The sequence below is a fragment of the Prionailurus bengalensis genome, chromosome A3, assembly GCF_016509475.1.
Source record: "Prionailurus bengalensis isolate Pbe53 chromosome A3, Fcat_Pben_1.1_paternal_pri, whole genome shotgun sequence".
Classification (NCBI taxonomy): Eukaryota; Metazoa; Chordata; class Mammalia; order Carnivora; family Felidae; genus Prionailurus; species Prionailurus bengalensis.
In genome coordinates this window covers 27,374,133-27,391,144 of record NC_057354.1, presented here as the reverse complement: position 1 = coordinate 27,391,144, position 17,012 = coordinate 27,374,133, and the positions used below count along the sequence as shown (strand labels likewise).

At 40.6% G+C, this 17,012-nt stretch overlaps 1 protein-coding gene across 2 annotated transcripts; it reads right to left on the bottom strand.

The window, feature by feature from the left end:
* Positions 1-11,602: 11,602 nt before the first annotated feature.
* DEFB116 (defensin beta 116) lies at positions 11,603-16,796 on the bottom strand. 2 transcript variants are annotated; one of them, XR_006300805.1, is made up of 2 exons: positions 15,867-16,424; positions 11,603-11,925 (listed from the first exon to the last, which is right to left on the bottom strand). XR_006300805.1 is itself a non-coding variant. In XM_043602659.1 (2 exons), exons 1-2 carry the CDS (start codon positions 16,794-16,796, stop codon positions 11,687-11,689), a joined length of 306 nt encoding a protein of 101 aa, XP_043458594.1. In that variant the 3' UTR covers positions 11,603-11,686. The 2 variants fall into 2 exon arrangements, 1 of the variants encoding a protein (XP_043458594.1); XM_043602659.1 differs by lacking the exon at positions 15,867-16,424 and adding an exon at positions 16,730-16,796.
* Positions 16,797-17,012: the final 216 nt, after the last annotated feature.

The following is a 17,012-nucleotide window of genomic DNA, read 5'->3' as shown; positions in this document are numbered from 1 at the left end:
TGCCACTGAAGATTTTGCCCTTTAGTTTTCACCAGTGCTAACCCTAGCCAATAGAACTGCCCAGATCCTACATTGATATAAGAATACTATACCCAGCAAAACTATCCTCTAAAAGAGGTAGTCTTTCCCAGACAAAGAAGAACTGAGGAAGTTTGTCACCACTAGACCTACCTTATAAGAAATGCGTAAGAGAGTTCTTCAATTTGAAATAAAAACACACTAAGCAGCATAAATATGAAAAGCATAAAATTTGTTGGTAAAGTTAAATATATAGACAGATAAAAAATAATGTAGAACTTTCGAGGTGCATAAATTAATATAAACTGTAATATAAAAGTAAGAAGACAAACATCTGTTAATGGATACACAATATAAAAAGAAGCAAACTCTACAAGAACACAAAGTGTGCATGGAGGGGGATAAAATTACAGAGTTTTTTATGAGACTAAAGTTGTTACTAACTTAAATGATCATGACTATAAGATATTTTATGCAGGTCTCAAACTAACCTCAAAAAAAAACCCTATAATAGATATAGAAAAGATAAAAAGAAAAGAATCAAAGCAAATAACTCTCAAAAAAAAATCAGCAAATAACAAAGGAAGAGCATGAGAGGGAGAGAAAGACAAACTGCAAAACAGAAAACAACACAATGGCATAGTCATTCCTCACCTATCAAGAATTACTTTAAACATAAATGGATTAACTTCTCAGCTCAAAGGCAAAGAGGCTAAATAGATAAAAATAAATAAATAAAAACAAAATTCAAGAGACATTAAATTTAAAGACACACCTACGTGAAGTGAGGGCAAAAGGGTGAGGGAGGGGCTTATGCTGCAAGAGCAGCCATCAGGGAAGTAACTTTCTTCCTAGGACAGCCAGGCAAGTGGGTGCTAGAGTCTCAGAGTCTCAGTCTCTCTCCTGCTGTAAGCCTCTCAACTGGTGCTCTTAACCTACCATGTTCATGGACACGGATACAGACCCTACTATGCTTCGGACCCTGTATGCACCTTGGAAGGTACCTAAAGGATTCCCTTTCGTGTTGGTGCATCTGCTCCATGGTCCTGAGATGTCACAGTCTCCATTTTTTTTTTTTTTGCATCTTGCATTGCCAAGCAATTCGATTAGAGTGGCATGCCCCAGGACCCTTACTTGTGTCAAGAAAAACTTTTCTTGCTTTTCCCTTTGATCCCACGTCTCTCCTAGCCAGGGAGCACAGTGGGCAGTCAGCACTTGGCATCATGTTTGTGAGTGTCCTTCTTCTTCCTTTCTCCTCATTATTATGACTTTGCTTTCTCCAGACCCCTTATTGTCATGCAAAGGGGATTTTTGAAATTAAATTAAAAGTGTACAATTTGCAAAAAGAGAGAAGGGTGGAGGGAGAGAAAGAGGAAAGAAGTAAAGCCACAGGGAAAAAGAGAATCTGTGCAATTGTTAAGCAAGAGAGAAAAGTGGCTACATCTAACAAAAAGATGTTAAGTCAAAAACTGTCACAAGAGACAAAGAAATCATTATATAATGATAAAGAAGTTGATTCATCAAGAGGACATAACAATTGTAAATGTATTTGCGCCCAATATTAGAGCACCTAAATATATAAGGCAAATACTAACAGATCTGAAGGAAGAAATCGATGGCAATAAACTAATAGTTGGGGCTCCAAAACCCCATTTACGATAACGGATACAACATCCAGACAGAAAATCAATGGAGATATGGCTGAGTTGAACACTCACAGACATACACAGGTCTTTCTACCCAACAGTGGAAGAACAGACATCCCTAAGTGAACACCAGACAGTCACCAGGCAGATCACATATGTCACACGTGTCTTAATTTAAGAAAATCAGAATAATTCCGAGCACCTTTTCCAAACATAATCAATAAAATAAAAAATCACTAACATCAAGAAAAAAGAAAAATTCACTAGTAAGTGGAAACTAAGCAATACACTCTCAAACAAATGTTGGATCAAAGCGAAAATCAAAAGGGAATTTTAAAAGCATCTTGATATAAACAGGGGCCCCTGGGTGGCTTTGCTGGTTAAGTCCAACTCTTGATTTTGGCTCAGGTCATGATCTCAGGGTCATGGGATCGAGCTCAGTGTCAGACTCGGCACTGAGTGTGGAACCTGCTTATGATTCTCTCTCTGTCCCTCTCTCTCTCTCTCTGCCCTTCTCCCCTGCTTGCGTTCTTCTCTCTCTAAAAAAAAAAAATAATAAAAACAAAATAAAATAAATCTTGATATAAACAAAACAAAATACAGCATATCAAAATTATAGGATTCAGCTAAGCAGTACTAAATGAGAAGTTTATAGTGATAAATGACTACGTTAAAAAGGAAGAAAAATCTCAATAAACTAACAATACAACTCCAATAACTAGGAAAAAAAAAACTAAGCCCAAAGTTAGCAGAAGGGAAGAAATAATAAAGATTAGAGTAGGAATAATTCAAATAAGGATGGAAAAAAATACAATCACAAATAATCAGCAAAACTAAGATTTGTTGTTTTTGAAAAAATAAATCAAACCCTTAGCCACACTAACTAAAAAAGAGAAAACTCAAATAAAACCAGAAATGAAGGAAAACATTGCAACAGATGACTCAAAATAAAAAGGATCCTAACGGACTATTATCAATAATTATTACCTAGAAACTTACTAGAAATACAATTCTTGGGCTCTATCCCAGACCTACTAAAACAGAAACTATGGAGGTGGGCTCAGCAACCTGGGTTTTAACAAGTTTGAAAAACACTGCCTTAGAAAGCAGAATTTGAGGCAAAGCTTGTATACTAACACTTCAGTTGGGATGATAATCCCAGGACAGAGATGGACCCCAGAGATGCCTTACCACGCTGTCGATGGATTCTCCATGGCTTCGAGAGAAAACATCATCAGTTGCTTGGCCAATCAGAACAGTGTTTCAGGGGAATAAGACAAAGGAACAAACCTGCTGGCCTCTTCCTGTCTTAAGGCCCTTATTGATCAAAATTTGCCTCATGAGCATTATTTCCCCGCCTCTTCTAAGCTGCATCAAACAGCCCTTCTGAGAAGTCATTGATTAACCAAACTCCATTCATTCCCCAAGATGTGGTACTTCTCCAGAATGGTGAAAGCATCCAGATGCTCCATGGCTTTGCTTTGGTTGGGTTCCCTGCATGATGTAGGCATCATGCAGGAGCACAATCCTTGTTCCATCTGGCAGGTATCGGGGTTGTGGTGATGTCAGTGGTGGTCAGGGCTCTCCTGTGAGCAAATAGCCAAAGATCTGTGAAGCAGATGGGGTCAAGGAAATCTGGAGAGGCATGTAAAAATGGGTCCTTTTAAATTGGTTCAGCTAAGTGCTGAAAATAATGCAACAGAATCTAATATAGTAAGGAGTATGACTTAACACCTTGATTTATACTCAGTTATCCTCTGGCTTAACTATGACACATCCTATTTTCTGTATGCCTGCAACAATTTTATCTTTTGGAACAATCTCATTCTTGGATATCCTTTTATCATTTACAAAGTATATAAGATATCAATAAAATATTCATGAAAGTTTAGCCCCTGGCAATTATGCATAGGATCGTATTCCCAAACTACTGTTTAGAATCTCTGTGAATGACCTTGACCTCTTTAATAATTCTTAAAGTGACAATACAATTTCAAGGCATATTAAAACACCACAGCGTTTGGTTGTTTTTCTCAACGTGATTAAGCATGTAGCTTACAACTTATTCCGATGTTGTGGTGATTAACAAGGTGCTCTTAACATCGATGGTACAATGCATCCAAAGTTCACAAGTGTTGAAATGTGCAAGAAAATGTGTCTGAGATACAAGGAAATAGGTATATATGAGGCCTGAGCTAGATGTGTTACACACATAATCATGTTTATTGACCACAGTTGTTAAGTTTGCGGGTCCTTCTTCACATATGTTATCACATTTATTATTATGAATGGTTCATTGATACCTTTGAGTCATTGTGGTTTTCCTTCTGCTTTGCAGGCAGTAGAGGCCAAAAACTAATTGGAATACTTATGAAGAAGACTACAGAAGATATTGAAAATTTGGCTAAGTAAACATGTGACAAAGGGAAAATTTCTAGCCAGAAGAGCCATAGGCTGCCCCAAACAACTCCATTATCTCCCAGGAAAATCGACCAGCCAGTCCCTGTGCATCCTCCCATCCAACAGGTAACTCCTTCATGAAATTGCAAATTAACGTGATCTAACACATTCAGCAAAACACACTTACAAAGAGAAATTGGGTGTCAGAAATCTGGAGTGAACCAGATAATGGGGGAAGATTTCTTTATCCTTGACTGGGATACCTAGAATCCCTTTCTTGGGTCATTGAAAATACACGGTTTGGGATGATTATTAATACCAGTTGCTACAACAGACAACCCCAAAAAACTCGTTGGTTGAAGAAAATAAAAGTTAGTTTTTTGCTCACATCGTCCTCCATTCCTGGTCACCTGACTCTCCTGGACAACTCAGGATGGTGATTCCAAGTGGTGACTCCGGCATCTTGATTTTTCCCATTTTGTGGCTGTGCCATCTTTAAGTACTTGGCTTCCAGTTGCACAATATGGAGGATGAGGAAAGCTGAGTCACCAGAGATTTTAGGAGCAAGGCCTTAACGTGGCATATTATATTTTTGTCCATATTCCATTAGCAGAGCCAGTTACGTGGCCCCCAGTTAACTAACTGTAAAGGAGGCTGGAATGTGTAGGAAAAAGAAATAGAATTTAAGATTACCTAGCCGCTCTTTGCCAGTCTACCAAATTCGTATTTCTGTCTTCCTCCCGAGTACAGAACATTCTCCTCCCCTGAGAGGACAAGCCAGCGCCTTCTCCAGTCACCGTCTCCAGCTCAAAACTCCAGGATCTCCAGGTAATCAATTTTCACGATTACTTCCTCCTAATCATGACCTATAAACCAAGAACAAGTTTTCTGCTCCTTCCCCGATACACACACTAGATATAAAATAATGCAGAGACAAGACACCTGCAACAAAGACTCCAATTCAAAAAAGAGAAGAATAGAAGACACACAACAGTCACTGGTCCATGGCAATGCCATCAATGTAAAAAATAGGGACATTTTATTTGTGAGGCATAAGTTTTCTGGGAAAAAAAAATCTTTGTTGTCATTGTTCTCTATGGATTCTTGTTTCACTTTAGAAGGTTTCACCTTGTCCGTTCTTCTTCCTGGCCAAATCTGAAGTCAGGGAGCCTACCCCCCTTTGAGGGGATGCAGCCTTTAAAATCTGCCTTCTGCTCAAAGATGGGGACCATAAGTTATTCTAATTCTTGGAAAGTCAAAGAATTTTCAGTAAAGTCTTATGGTTTTCTTGGCAATGCAGTTCTAAACAGGAGTATGAAGAGAAATTATGTAAGTTAACTTCCAGGATGTGACCATTAAAGCCCTACATGTTCTTGTCTTAATTTACCTCTCAGCAAACCTACAAGCCATGTCTTCAGATATGATTCCACTAGAAATCATTAAAAGATCCTAAGTAGGGGCGCCTGGGTGGCTCAGTCAGTTGAGTGTCTGAGTTCGGCTCAGGTCATGATCTCGCAGTTTGTGAGTTCAAGCCCCACGTGGGACTCACTGCTGCCAGTGCAGAGTCCACTTTGGATCTTCTGTCTCCCTCTCTCTCTGCCCCTCCCTCACCCACACTCTCTCCTCAAAAACAAATAAACATTAAAAAAAGTCCTAAACCGGGGCGCCTGGGTGGCGCAGTCGGTTAAGCGTCCGACTTCAGCCAGGTCACGATCTCGCGGTCCAGGAGTTCGAGCCCCGCGTCAGGCTCTGGGCTGATGGCTCAGAGCCTGGAGCCTGTTTCCGATTCTGTGTCTCCCTCTCTCTCTCTGCCCCCCCCCCCCCCCCCCCCGTTCACGCTCTGTCTCTCTCTGTCCCAAAAATAAATAAACGTTGAAAAAAAAATTTTAAAAAAAAGAGTCCTAAATGAATGGAAAAATGATCCATGATCATGAATATTAAGACATAGTTTTGTAAAGATACAACTTCTTCCCAAATTGGTTTGTTAATTTGATGCAAGGTCAATCAAAATCCCAACAGATCCAGTGCAAGGCCAACCAAAATCCCAACATAGTTTTATGAAATTGAAAAAAAAAATTAATAGAAAACTATGTAGAGGTAAAGGTCAAGATTGCCAAGAAAATTCTGAAGGAAAATAAATAGGATGGCGACTTAATCTACCGTATATTAGAACTATTTATATGACTATAGTTGTTAAGATAGAGAAATATCGATGCAGGCATAAACATAATGACCAATGGTACACAATAGGGAGCCCAGAAACAGCCCAGTGGAAAATCAGTGGGAAAATAGGACTAGCCAGTTAGTGCAGCTATAAATTTGGTTGTACCTCTCAGGAAAGTGTAATTATACTCCTCCCTCTCACAAACATAAGAGAAATATACTCCATATTAAAAATTGAATATCAGGGGCGCCTGGGTGGCGCAGTCGGTTAAGCGTCCGACTTCAGCCAGGTCACGATCTCGCGGTCCGTGAGTTTGAGCCCCGCGTCAAGCTCTGGGCTGATGGCTCAAGAGCCTGGAGCCTGTTTCCGATTCTGTGTCTCCCTCTCTCTCTGCCCCTCCCCCGTTCATGCTCTGTCTCTCTCTGTCCCAAAAATAAATAAATGTTGAAAAAAAAATTAAAAAAAAATTGAATATCAAAAGTAAATTTTTAAAGACTTCATAGGCAGTGAAAGCAAGGCTCAAAATTGTTCATTTCTTTCACTTACCCACGTATATGTACTGAATGCCACCTGTATTCCAGACCCTCTGGGAATGGCTGGAGCTTCAAAGATAAACAAGGCAAACTAAAATATTCAGGAAATATAGGTTAATATCTTCCTGGCCTTGTTTTAAGAAAGAATTTCTTTTAGAAAAACACAGGAAATGCTACTGTTAAATAAAAGACTGACAAAGTGACACAGAGTGGTCCTATCCATTGAGGGGACCTTGATCGGATGCCCAACTACTTTGTCAGTTACTGATCTATAGCTTGGCTGTATCAGGCCAAAACTAAAACTGTCCATCTGATTTTATAACTCTACTAGAAAAAAAATGTATCATTAGTATAAAAACCATTTAATTTATGTAATTTTGTTTCATACTCAGACAGTATCACTCTGCTTTTCTTGCAAAAAATTACAAAACCACAAATACAAATTCCACACGTTTCGTACGTCTATCTTGTATCTTTACTGTGATGAAACAGAGCATAGTATAAAGTTCTAAAGTTAAAAACATGTCACAGGTAGACATAAAATGAAAAGATTTCCATGATTTCATTTAACTCATAAAGAATAAAGAAATCAGTAAGATGTTAAGACCGGTTCAGAGAAACAGTGATGAATATAATCCATCAAATGAACTCTGAAATAAATTTGCAAAGGTACAGAAATTGTAAACCTATTTAATATACTGAAGAACAATAAACTCTAACATTCAGGGCTGTTTCCCACCAGAAAGAAGTCAAGGGCATCCAACTGCATCTGTCCCTTTGCATTGCTATGGATGGGAATAGTTTGTAATGACTCTCAAAAGAATTTTGGCAATGATACAGTTCTCTGTTAATTAACCACTACCCATACAACGTTTCTAAATAGCTTTGTCAGTAGAAAATTAATTTAATCGTGGACACCCCTAATAGGATTATAATCCCAGGGGATCTACTAGATCATGTCCAGCATTCCACTGAAGGAACACCCAGTAATCTCTTTTACTTATTTCCAAATTTTGGATCATTTTCCTTCACAATTTTTTGATAGAATGGTGCCTTTCTAAACATGATTTTAGGGGCGCCTGGGTGGCGCAGTCGGTTAAGCGTCCGACTTCAGCCAGGTCACGATCTCGCGGTCCGGGAGTTCGAGCCCCGCGTCAGCCTCTGGGCTGATGGCTCAGAGCCTGGAGGCTGCTTCCGATTCTGTGTCTCCCTCTCTCTCTGCCCCTCCCCCATTCATGCTCTGTCTCTCTCTGTCTCAAAAATAAATAAACGTTAAAAAAAAATTAAAAAATAAAATAAAATAGGGATTACCTTACATGTTAAAACAGAGTTGTTTGTTACATGTATTCAATGCCTCTTTCTACACTCACTTTTGTTGTTTAAAATATAATAATTCCTCGACCCCTTTGCCCTTTGTAATCCTAAACAGACTCTGAGGAGAAGTTCTCGTTTTTGATCTATTATGTTCGGGACAGCAGGAGAGTTAATTTCCATAACCCAGAGTGAATCTGCTCAAAAGTCTTTGGAGTATTTAATCTAAATGGAATAACATCTATTTACCATCATTTCTAGGTGGTATTCATTTAAACATTAAAAAATTACATGGCAAGAATGTTTTGAAGGCTTAATCTTTAAAAAAAATTTTTTTTAACGTTTTTTAAATTTATTTTTGAGACAGAGACAGAGCATGAACAGGGGAAGGGCAGAGAGAGAGGGAGACACAGAATCCGAAGCAGGCTCCAGGCTCTGAGCCATCAGCCCAGAGCCCGACGCGGGGCTGGAACCCACGGACCGCGAGATCGTGACCTGAGCCGAAGTCGGACGCTCAACCGACTGAGCCACTCAGGCTCCCCTTGAAGGCTTAATCTTATATTGAGGCAGTTTCATAGAGTATCTGGAGTTGTTGTGTAGAAAATCTGAGGCATATAGAGGCTGGAAATAGGATGGTTTTGAGTACAAATTATTATTAGTATTTATTATTATTATTATTATTATTTTATCAGAGGCATTTGTTCTATGTGTATCTGAAAAAGCTTACAGGTTTTTTTTCCCTTTGAAGTCAATGGGAACATCAATGATGTTTTCAAACTCTTGTAGATATATCTGTAAAGGAGAGAATTTAGAATTTTTATTTCCTTTTGTAAACTTCTTCTCACCATAAATATCATGACTACTTTCTGGCCAAAATGGGAGATTTCCAAATTTTTCTCTTAGATATTTTGGAACATCCTCGCATAAGAATGAAGCAGGAAAACAATACTAGTTTGGAGATAATCTCCGGTCACCAGTTCCACATTATACTAAGTTATGCTATAGTCATGCTATATTTAAAGTTATGCTTATTTAAAACAAGCTAAGCAGAGATTAGAGATGAGACTTTCTTTTTCACCATTTGACTGAGAACCCCACTGAATAGAGTCTCACCTAAAAAACAGTAGACCCGAGTTTTCTCAGCTATTGGTGGTAAGGGTTAACAGACCAGCAAAACTACGTGGTTGAACTCAGATTATAGTCCCTACCTGAAATGCAAGGCATTTCTGAACTCAGGCATGGAGCCATGGAATCTCCAGGCCACGGAGGGGAGATACAGAGGAGGATCTGAGAGTTAAGACTGTGTGTAAATTCAGTCCTCATCCTACACTCCACCTCCACCCTTCCTCAGATCTTACAAACGACACCAACCTGTTGGGCAAGAATGACCAGACTCAAAAGTTTAAAATAAATGTCTGCCATTTATTAGATTTGTTTTTTTAGGAAGGAAGAAGAATACCCATCAGGCAGAGGCTGGGAATCACTCTCTACCCTCTTTAACACATCAAAATCACAGGCTTTCTTTTATAACTCAATATACCTAAAAAAATCCTTGTAAGACTTGTGTCGATGAGCAGTGGAGAAAGTGAAACCGGAGAAGGAACAATGAGAGAAGCTGATGGTGGACCTTATGAAATAGCAAACATCAAAGACACTATTTGATAAGGGTGCTAATAACGATCAAAATACAGACAAATACACATTTGAACAAAGGAAATTACTTGTTGAGAAAAGTAAAGGTGGATGGCCTTGAAGATCCCTAAAAGAGTAAAAAAAAAAAAAAAAAAAGTACATTCAAGGGACTGAAACATGAAGGATTTCTTGATTAGTTAAGATTTTTCACTTTAAGGAAATAGTGAACCCTCTCCTTTTGGTTATGCAAAAGCTGACTTCATCACTAAATGGAGATCAGTTTGAGTTGGAACCAAAAGCACATGTTAATGGTTTGGACATGGTGACTTGAGATGAATTGGTGGATCTAGAATGATTCCCAAGTTTCTGAGTTGAGCAATGGGATGAATGGTAGGTGTCGATTACTCAAAAGGGAAGACCAGAGAAAAGCCAGGCAAACAGGGTGGAAATTCAGTTTAGGACACTTGAATCTGAGAGAGCTGAGAAATCCATGATAACCTAGCAAATACATAATTCAATATGGGGGTCTGGGCCTCAGAGATGTTGTCTGGGTTAAACATGTAAATATAGAACTCGCCCAAGATCACACAGCTTCTGAGCAGTGATGGGGAACAGAGAACAAACCCTCCTGACTCCATATTCATGTTTCTTTCTTGAAGACATGGAGAAACCAAGGAAATGGGAATCTGCTTTAAGCCTAGAATTCCACAACCATTTTCCCTTTACAAAAACTTCTGAAGTAGAAAGTCTGAAATATTACTCCTGTGCTGAACCTGGGACTAATATATTCTTTTAAATATTAAAAGTTGTGTCCAATCATGCTACTTATTCCAGAAAATTTCTGCCTCCCTTCTTGAAACCTGGCTTCTGTCAAGCCCCTATCCCCTGTCTGACAAACACGTCTGAATGTCAGTGGATCTCAAAGACATAAACGTCATTAAGATTTCCCACCAGACTTCTAAGTTCCATGAAAATTAAAATCCAGCTGTATAAATTGGTCACTTAGTGAGTGCATGGCCTTTGGTCCATCTGGGCTGAAATTGTCATTTGTCTGATAATGGGAAACATTATGAAGATTATTAAATTATTATTAAAATAATCCAGACTCAAACTTCAAGAAGTTTCGATCCAAAGAGGGGGAGAGATGAAGCATTAGCCATGGAAAAGGAGTCTACATAACACAATGATAATTCCATAGTATGTCCAGTTATTAGTTGTGACTAAGTTTGGAGTGGAAAGTTAATATCCCTACATTCTCAGGAGTGAAAGGAATCTTAAAGGTTATCAAGTCCAGTATCCAGCTTCTGTTTGAATTCCCTTTCTCTCACCATGACCACAACCACCTCTGTCTCACACCCAGAAATGGTCCTCCAGACTCGAAACCAGAAGAATGCTCAGGGACAACCCTGCTTGGTCCACTTTCCAACACCTCTACCTCTCAGGAAATGTTGCCCGAATTTGTCCAACAGATTCCTATACTCAGTCCTCGTCATCCATCTGTCTGGTTCTGGTCCTTCCTGAGGACACCACATCATACCAAACAGGCCAGGATGGTCGTCTGGATATCAAAGACAACCATCTTGCCCTCGTCGTAATCTTACGACGTTTTACTCAGAGGACTCAGTGATCTCCCCTACATATTCACTGGATAATCCAGACTCAATACAGTCGTCACCTTCCCCCTGCTGCCTAAGAATGAATCACAGCCCTCTTGGTGGTACCAAAGCAGAGCCGAAATGTGATTTCCTCCCTTCCTTGGCACCCTCAACATCTACCGAGCTACTCTCGGATCCTATGTGCTTTCTTGGCCAGTGTCCTTTCCAGTACTCTGTTGCTCCCCAGCTCCTGCCTAACCTTCCCCTGTCCAATGATGACGGCTCACAGACGAAAGACACACGTGAGAAGGAATGCGTTTTTATGGAGAGGGTGTTCCAGAATGAGGGAAGAATTACTCCGGGGGGAGGTGGTATGGTTGGTGATGTTCAAATTTTAGAGTAGCTTGAAATGTTTGTAACTGACAGGTTGGAGTCGGAGTCATAATCCTTCACATTGTTAGAATGGGCTATCTTCACAGACAGTTTCAGGCAGCACTTTTGATCACTTGCGCAGGTTAAGTATTGAATTTCATTTTTTCTGCAGGTGTTTCTGCACATGCCGTGGTACAGCTGGCATGGAATCCAAGGCTCTTGGCTGTTGCCATAGTAGGATCTGAACAGGTCACCTGGGGAAAACATAGCCATGTTTAGTGTCCTTGCAGCAGTGATAACAGGAGTGGGGAAGCATGATTTCGAGAGAACAAGCCCTGAGAGTATTAACAGGATCCGGAGTCAAAACCACCTTGGTTCAAATGCGGGTTCCGTCCTTATAACTCGTCATCCTTTAGCCAGATACTTTGGTTGGCTAGCCCACCGTGGCATTGTTTTCACCATGGGTGTAACAACGTTTGTGATGTTAGATTAGCATATGTAGCGTGCTCAGAAAAGTAGCTGGCACATAGTAAGAAGTAATTAAATATCAGACACTGTTGCTGATATGAAAGGCTTTTCCTGAGGGCCCAGGGTTTCAGGGGCACACACTGGACGTGTTCTCAAGTGTCTGTACAGAGGTACGCTTCTCACACAGAGCTCCGTCAGGGGCGTGCAGGACACGCACATTCCAGCCCCTGCGCGCCTTTGTCCTTTGAAGCATTTGAGCAAACACGTACCACGCACGTTTCTCTTTGTACCTTGGCCCCACAGAAACAGATGCTGCGTGTACCTGGGGAGCACACGCTGGAGCACACGCACAGGCACGAGTGCACACGTCGGCATTCACACACATATTGAGCATATACACATGTGCTCACTGTACAAACCTCTGCCACGCGCTTTCCACAAATGGCTAAAGCCCCTCACTGACCACCGATAGCTATATATCAGTCATCCAAATATGTGCACGTGTACATGGGCTCCTCGGCTGGATATACCCCAGTGACAAAGTTCCTGACACTCACTCAGCTTTCTATAAATGCCAGTCATCAATAGATTTAGTTACTTATTACAACTTTCAAAGGCAAAGGAGCCATTAGAAAGAAAACAGGGGCGCCTGGGTGGCTCAGTCGGTTGAGCGGCTGACTTCGGCTCAGGTCATGATCTCGAGGTCCGTGAGTTCAAGCCCCACGTCGGGCTCTGTGCTGTCAGCTCGGAGCCTGGAGCCTGCTCCGGATTCTGTGTCTCCCTCTGTCTCTGCCCCTCCCCCGTTCATGCTCTGTCTCTCTCTGTCTCAAAAATAAGTAAACGTTAGAAAGAAAACAGTACTGACAGCCATATCATACGTCCAGCTTCAACCATGTGTCAGGCATTTTACAAATGATATCTCCTTGAACCTTCATAAAAGCTTATCGTTACTGCTATTCTTTAGATGAAGACATTGAAGCTCAAAGAGAAATCTTGTTCTGTCCACATTTCTACAGTGTTGCACTTGACCCAGCCTGGGATTCAATTCTTCTCTATTTGAGACTAATCCCATGCTCTTTCCTCTCCATGTGACATTGCCTCCCTATATGAGAGGATTTCTAGGACAGGGTGGCGTCTTCCTGCGTGATGTCTTTAGGCATAAGGACTTCTTCAGCTGTCAATAGATAGTCCAGACTCCATAGCTTCACATTCAAGAACCTTTTCAACCACCCACCCATCCCCTCATTTCACATCCATGTATCAGCACTCACTTTGTGCCAGGCCATGTACTCCGTGCTAAGCACACAGAGGTCTCCAGTGCCCACCCACATTAATAAAAATTGGACAAGCAAATTTGACATTGTTTTCTGCCTGGCAAAAAGAACATTCTGTTAATTTTGTGTCAACAGAAAGCAGGATGTCCCAAGTCTAGGTGAAGTCAGATAATGTGAGGGGCAAGAAAGTATAAAGTACTCTGTCTTTAATGGCAGACATCCCATAGCATCTGGGCACTGATATATATATATGGACTTCCCCAGAAATTGGCACTCCAGCCCATGGAAGGCACGCAATTGCTGCGGCATCAGCCAGCCTGCTGGTTAACCAGAACAAGGAGGTAAAAAATGGCGCCCCTTCATCCACGTTCCAACATCAGGGTACCGCTGCATTTCCTACTTTAATCCTTGCCCTCATCACGGAACCCCTCCCTCTCTTGGCATCATCCTACTTACAAAAGGAGGAGGTCTGCAGGGCCCTGCTAGAGTGATACTCACACTCTTCTGGCTAATATTTGAACTGGGGGACTTTTATTTTCTCCCAAATCCAGTGGATGGGAGCCAGGGCACCCAAGGTCACCTCCATCACCAGAAGATGGATAGGAACACAGATAGCAGGAATGAGGATCAGGCAAGCTGCCTTTCCCTCACTCTCCACATGGGAAGCAGGTCAAGGCAGACCCAGGAGGATTCTGCTTACAGTGGCTAAACAAACAAAGGTTTTGTTATAGATATTTCTAGTTTCTCAATCCTGCAGCTATGCTAACCCTATATAGTTCCCTGCCATTTCAAATTGTAATATCCACATTCATTTAATGTCACCTTTGATCATCCTTCCATCTCCAAATTGAAGTTAAAGATCTGCTTTTAAATATCAGCTTTGCCTCTGACCCTCTGTACTCTGTACCCAGTCTCCCCATGTCAGAAATGGGAATGAGAGAGTTTGTACCAGATCAGGAAATCTCAACTGTGTTTGTGAAGGAGGAGGTTAATAAGATGGGTCATACTTTATAATAACTTGGGGAGTTGTTAAGTATACTCACATCAAGTTTCTAGAGATTCTGACTTGACAGGTCTGAGAAGAGGCCGGAGGAGGAGTGCTGTGCATGAGTTTCCCAGAAAATACGGGCTCCTGCCTGAAGTGAGAGCTACAACCCTGCCTGGCCTTCTCACATCCACCCATAGACATGGCCCGGCTCATTCACCCACTTTGGACTTGTATTAAGGGCAAATTAAAATATCATAAATCAAAAAACAAAACATATGCTCTAGACTCTAACAGTTCCATACACAGCCAAAAGCAATGTTATACATGATTTCTTTGCCACCTGTGCACCCCAAACATGATCCTTCCCCACCCAACTTGTAAGGTTCTTTATATATATATATATAAAATATATATATGTATAGAAAATATATATTTTATAAATATATAAATAAATATTTTATATATTTTATAAATATATAAATTTTAATATATAAAATATATAAATAAATATTTAAATATATATGAATATATATAATTTTAATATATAAAATTTTAATTTTATAGGTTAATTTTAATTATAAAATTTATTTAATTATAAAATTTAATTATAAAATTATATATTAAATTTAATTATAAAATTTTAATCTATAAAATTTTATATATATTTATAAATTTACATATTTTATATATTTAATAAATATATAATATATAAAATATAGAATATATATTTATTTATATATTAGGCATAAGTCATTTATATGTATTCATTAATTCATTCAATAAACGTACTCTGTGCAAAGCACTCACCTCAATACTAGGAATACATAAGTTGCAAAGACAGAGTCTCGGCTTTCAAACACATTCATTTCCTAAGTATATGTTTTAGGGTGATGAAAGGAAAAAAATGACTTTGGTTACCCCAGAAAAGTTTGTCCGGAACAGTTCCTGCCCATGAACTGCCGGGTGAAAGTATCAAATAGTTATTAGGGAGGCAACACTATGTACAACTTGTGAAGCATGGAATACTTGTCTTCCTTTGTTGTTATCTGCAAACTTACCTGTGGTTTTTACCCCTGTTCTAACATGGGAACTGAACTTTACAGAACATGAGGACAAGTGTCTCTCAGGTGAAGAGGATGAAACAGAGTGAGAAATAAGGGGTAGGAGAAAGTGGAGTAGGGAGAGGGTGGGAAGGGGAAAGAGAAGTAAGAGAGGGAGGAGAAAACAGTAATTCTGAATTCAGTCCCAAGAAAAGAGACAACCTTGGCTCTCTGTGGGGCTGGGATGAGATTATTGCCGTGTCTTTCTGTACATGTCAAAGTTTAAGGAGAGCCGCTTAAGGACATTCCAGCCTCCCAGTTTCATTTTTCCTCACTGCCTACAGTTATATTTATTGCTTTTCGGTGCTCCCCCCCCCCCCCCAATCACACCCAAGAAACTTTTTTAAGAATTTGAAAATAGTTACCAGATATTTTTCACGCAGCATTCACTCTCCCCATTTCAACAGCCACGGCTCTGCTCTGATGAATGCAACTGTCTGACTCAAGCTTAATCACCCCCCAAACTCAGGCTAAGCCAACCCCTGCCCGGACACACCCCACATATGCCCAGCTTGAATAACACACCTACTTGAACAAACAGCTAACTCCAACTTGCAGCTCTGTCTCTTCTCTAACCACCTAAGGCTCAGTTATAAAATTTAACACAAACAGGATACTAGCCAAGCCACCCAACCCAATTCACAGCATTAATCCAAAACACAACCCCACCACCAGCTTCACTCTAACTTTCAGTCCTACCCAACTCCACCCTCAGCTCCATTCAGCAAAAATAGCCTTCCCTCTCCAGACTACACCAGAACATCAATCCAGACCAATCCTATAAACAGAATTGCTTACCCCTTCCTCATGCCCGCTCATTTTTCTAATATTACTCTCTCTCTAATCATATACCATCCCCACCACAACTCATTCTCCCAAACTACCATTGATTCATCTGATAGCTCCCCAACTTGGATCCAATCTCGCACACCAAACACACGAATCAATCTATCCTCCCAGTGACAGCACTACCTAAAATGCCTCATGCTTCGATACTCCACTAGCCCAGGAGAGAAGAAGCAACAACCTCTTAAATTTGTCTTGGCAGAGTGGAACCAGGGGAGATCTTGACATGAGATGGACCTTGGGAGTAACGTTCCCAACCTGTCTGAGACCAGGAAGGCTTTAGGTAGTGCCTGTGATAGGTGAGTGGGAGTCATCTCAGAGGTCATCAAGGTAACAATACCACACGCAAGACCCCAGAACCTTTGAGAGAGGCCTGAGTTACCTGGAGTCTTAGGAACCAGGATCAGGAGGATGGAAATGGTCATTAAATAGGGCTTCATGACTGACATGTCCTGAGAGAATGAAGGGCTCAGGTGCAGAGGACAGAACAGAGATCACTGCAGCAGAGCGATGCCCTGCCTTTATTAGTTTTGGAAATGGGCCAGGGTTGTGTGCAGTGAACTAAGAGGGATGAGACATACCTGAGGACAGCCAGGCAGAAGGATCACGTGCATCACATGTCTCAGCTGGGCACTCTGTGAAAGTGGGGAGATGTGCCAGCGGCA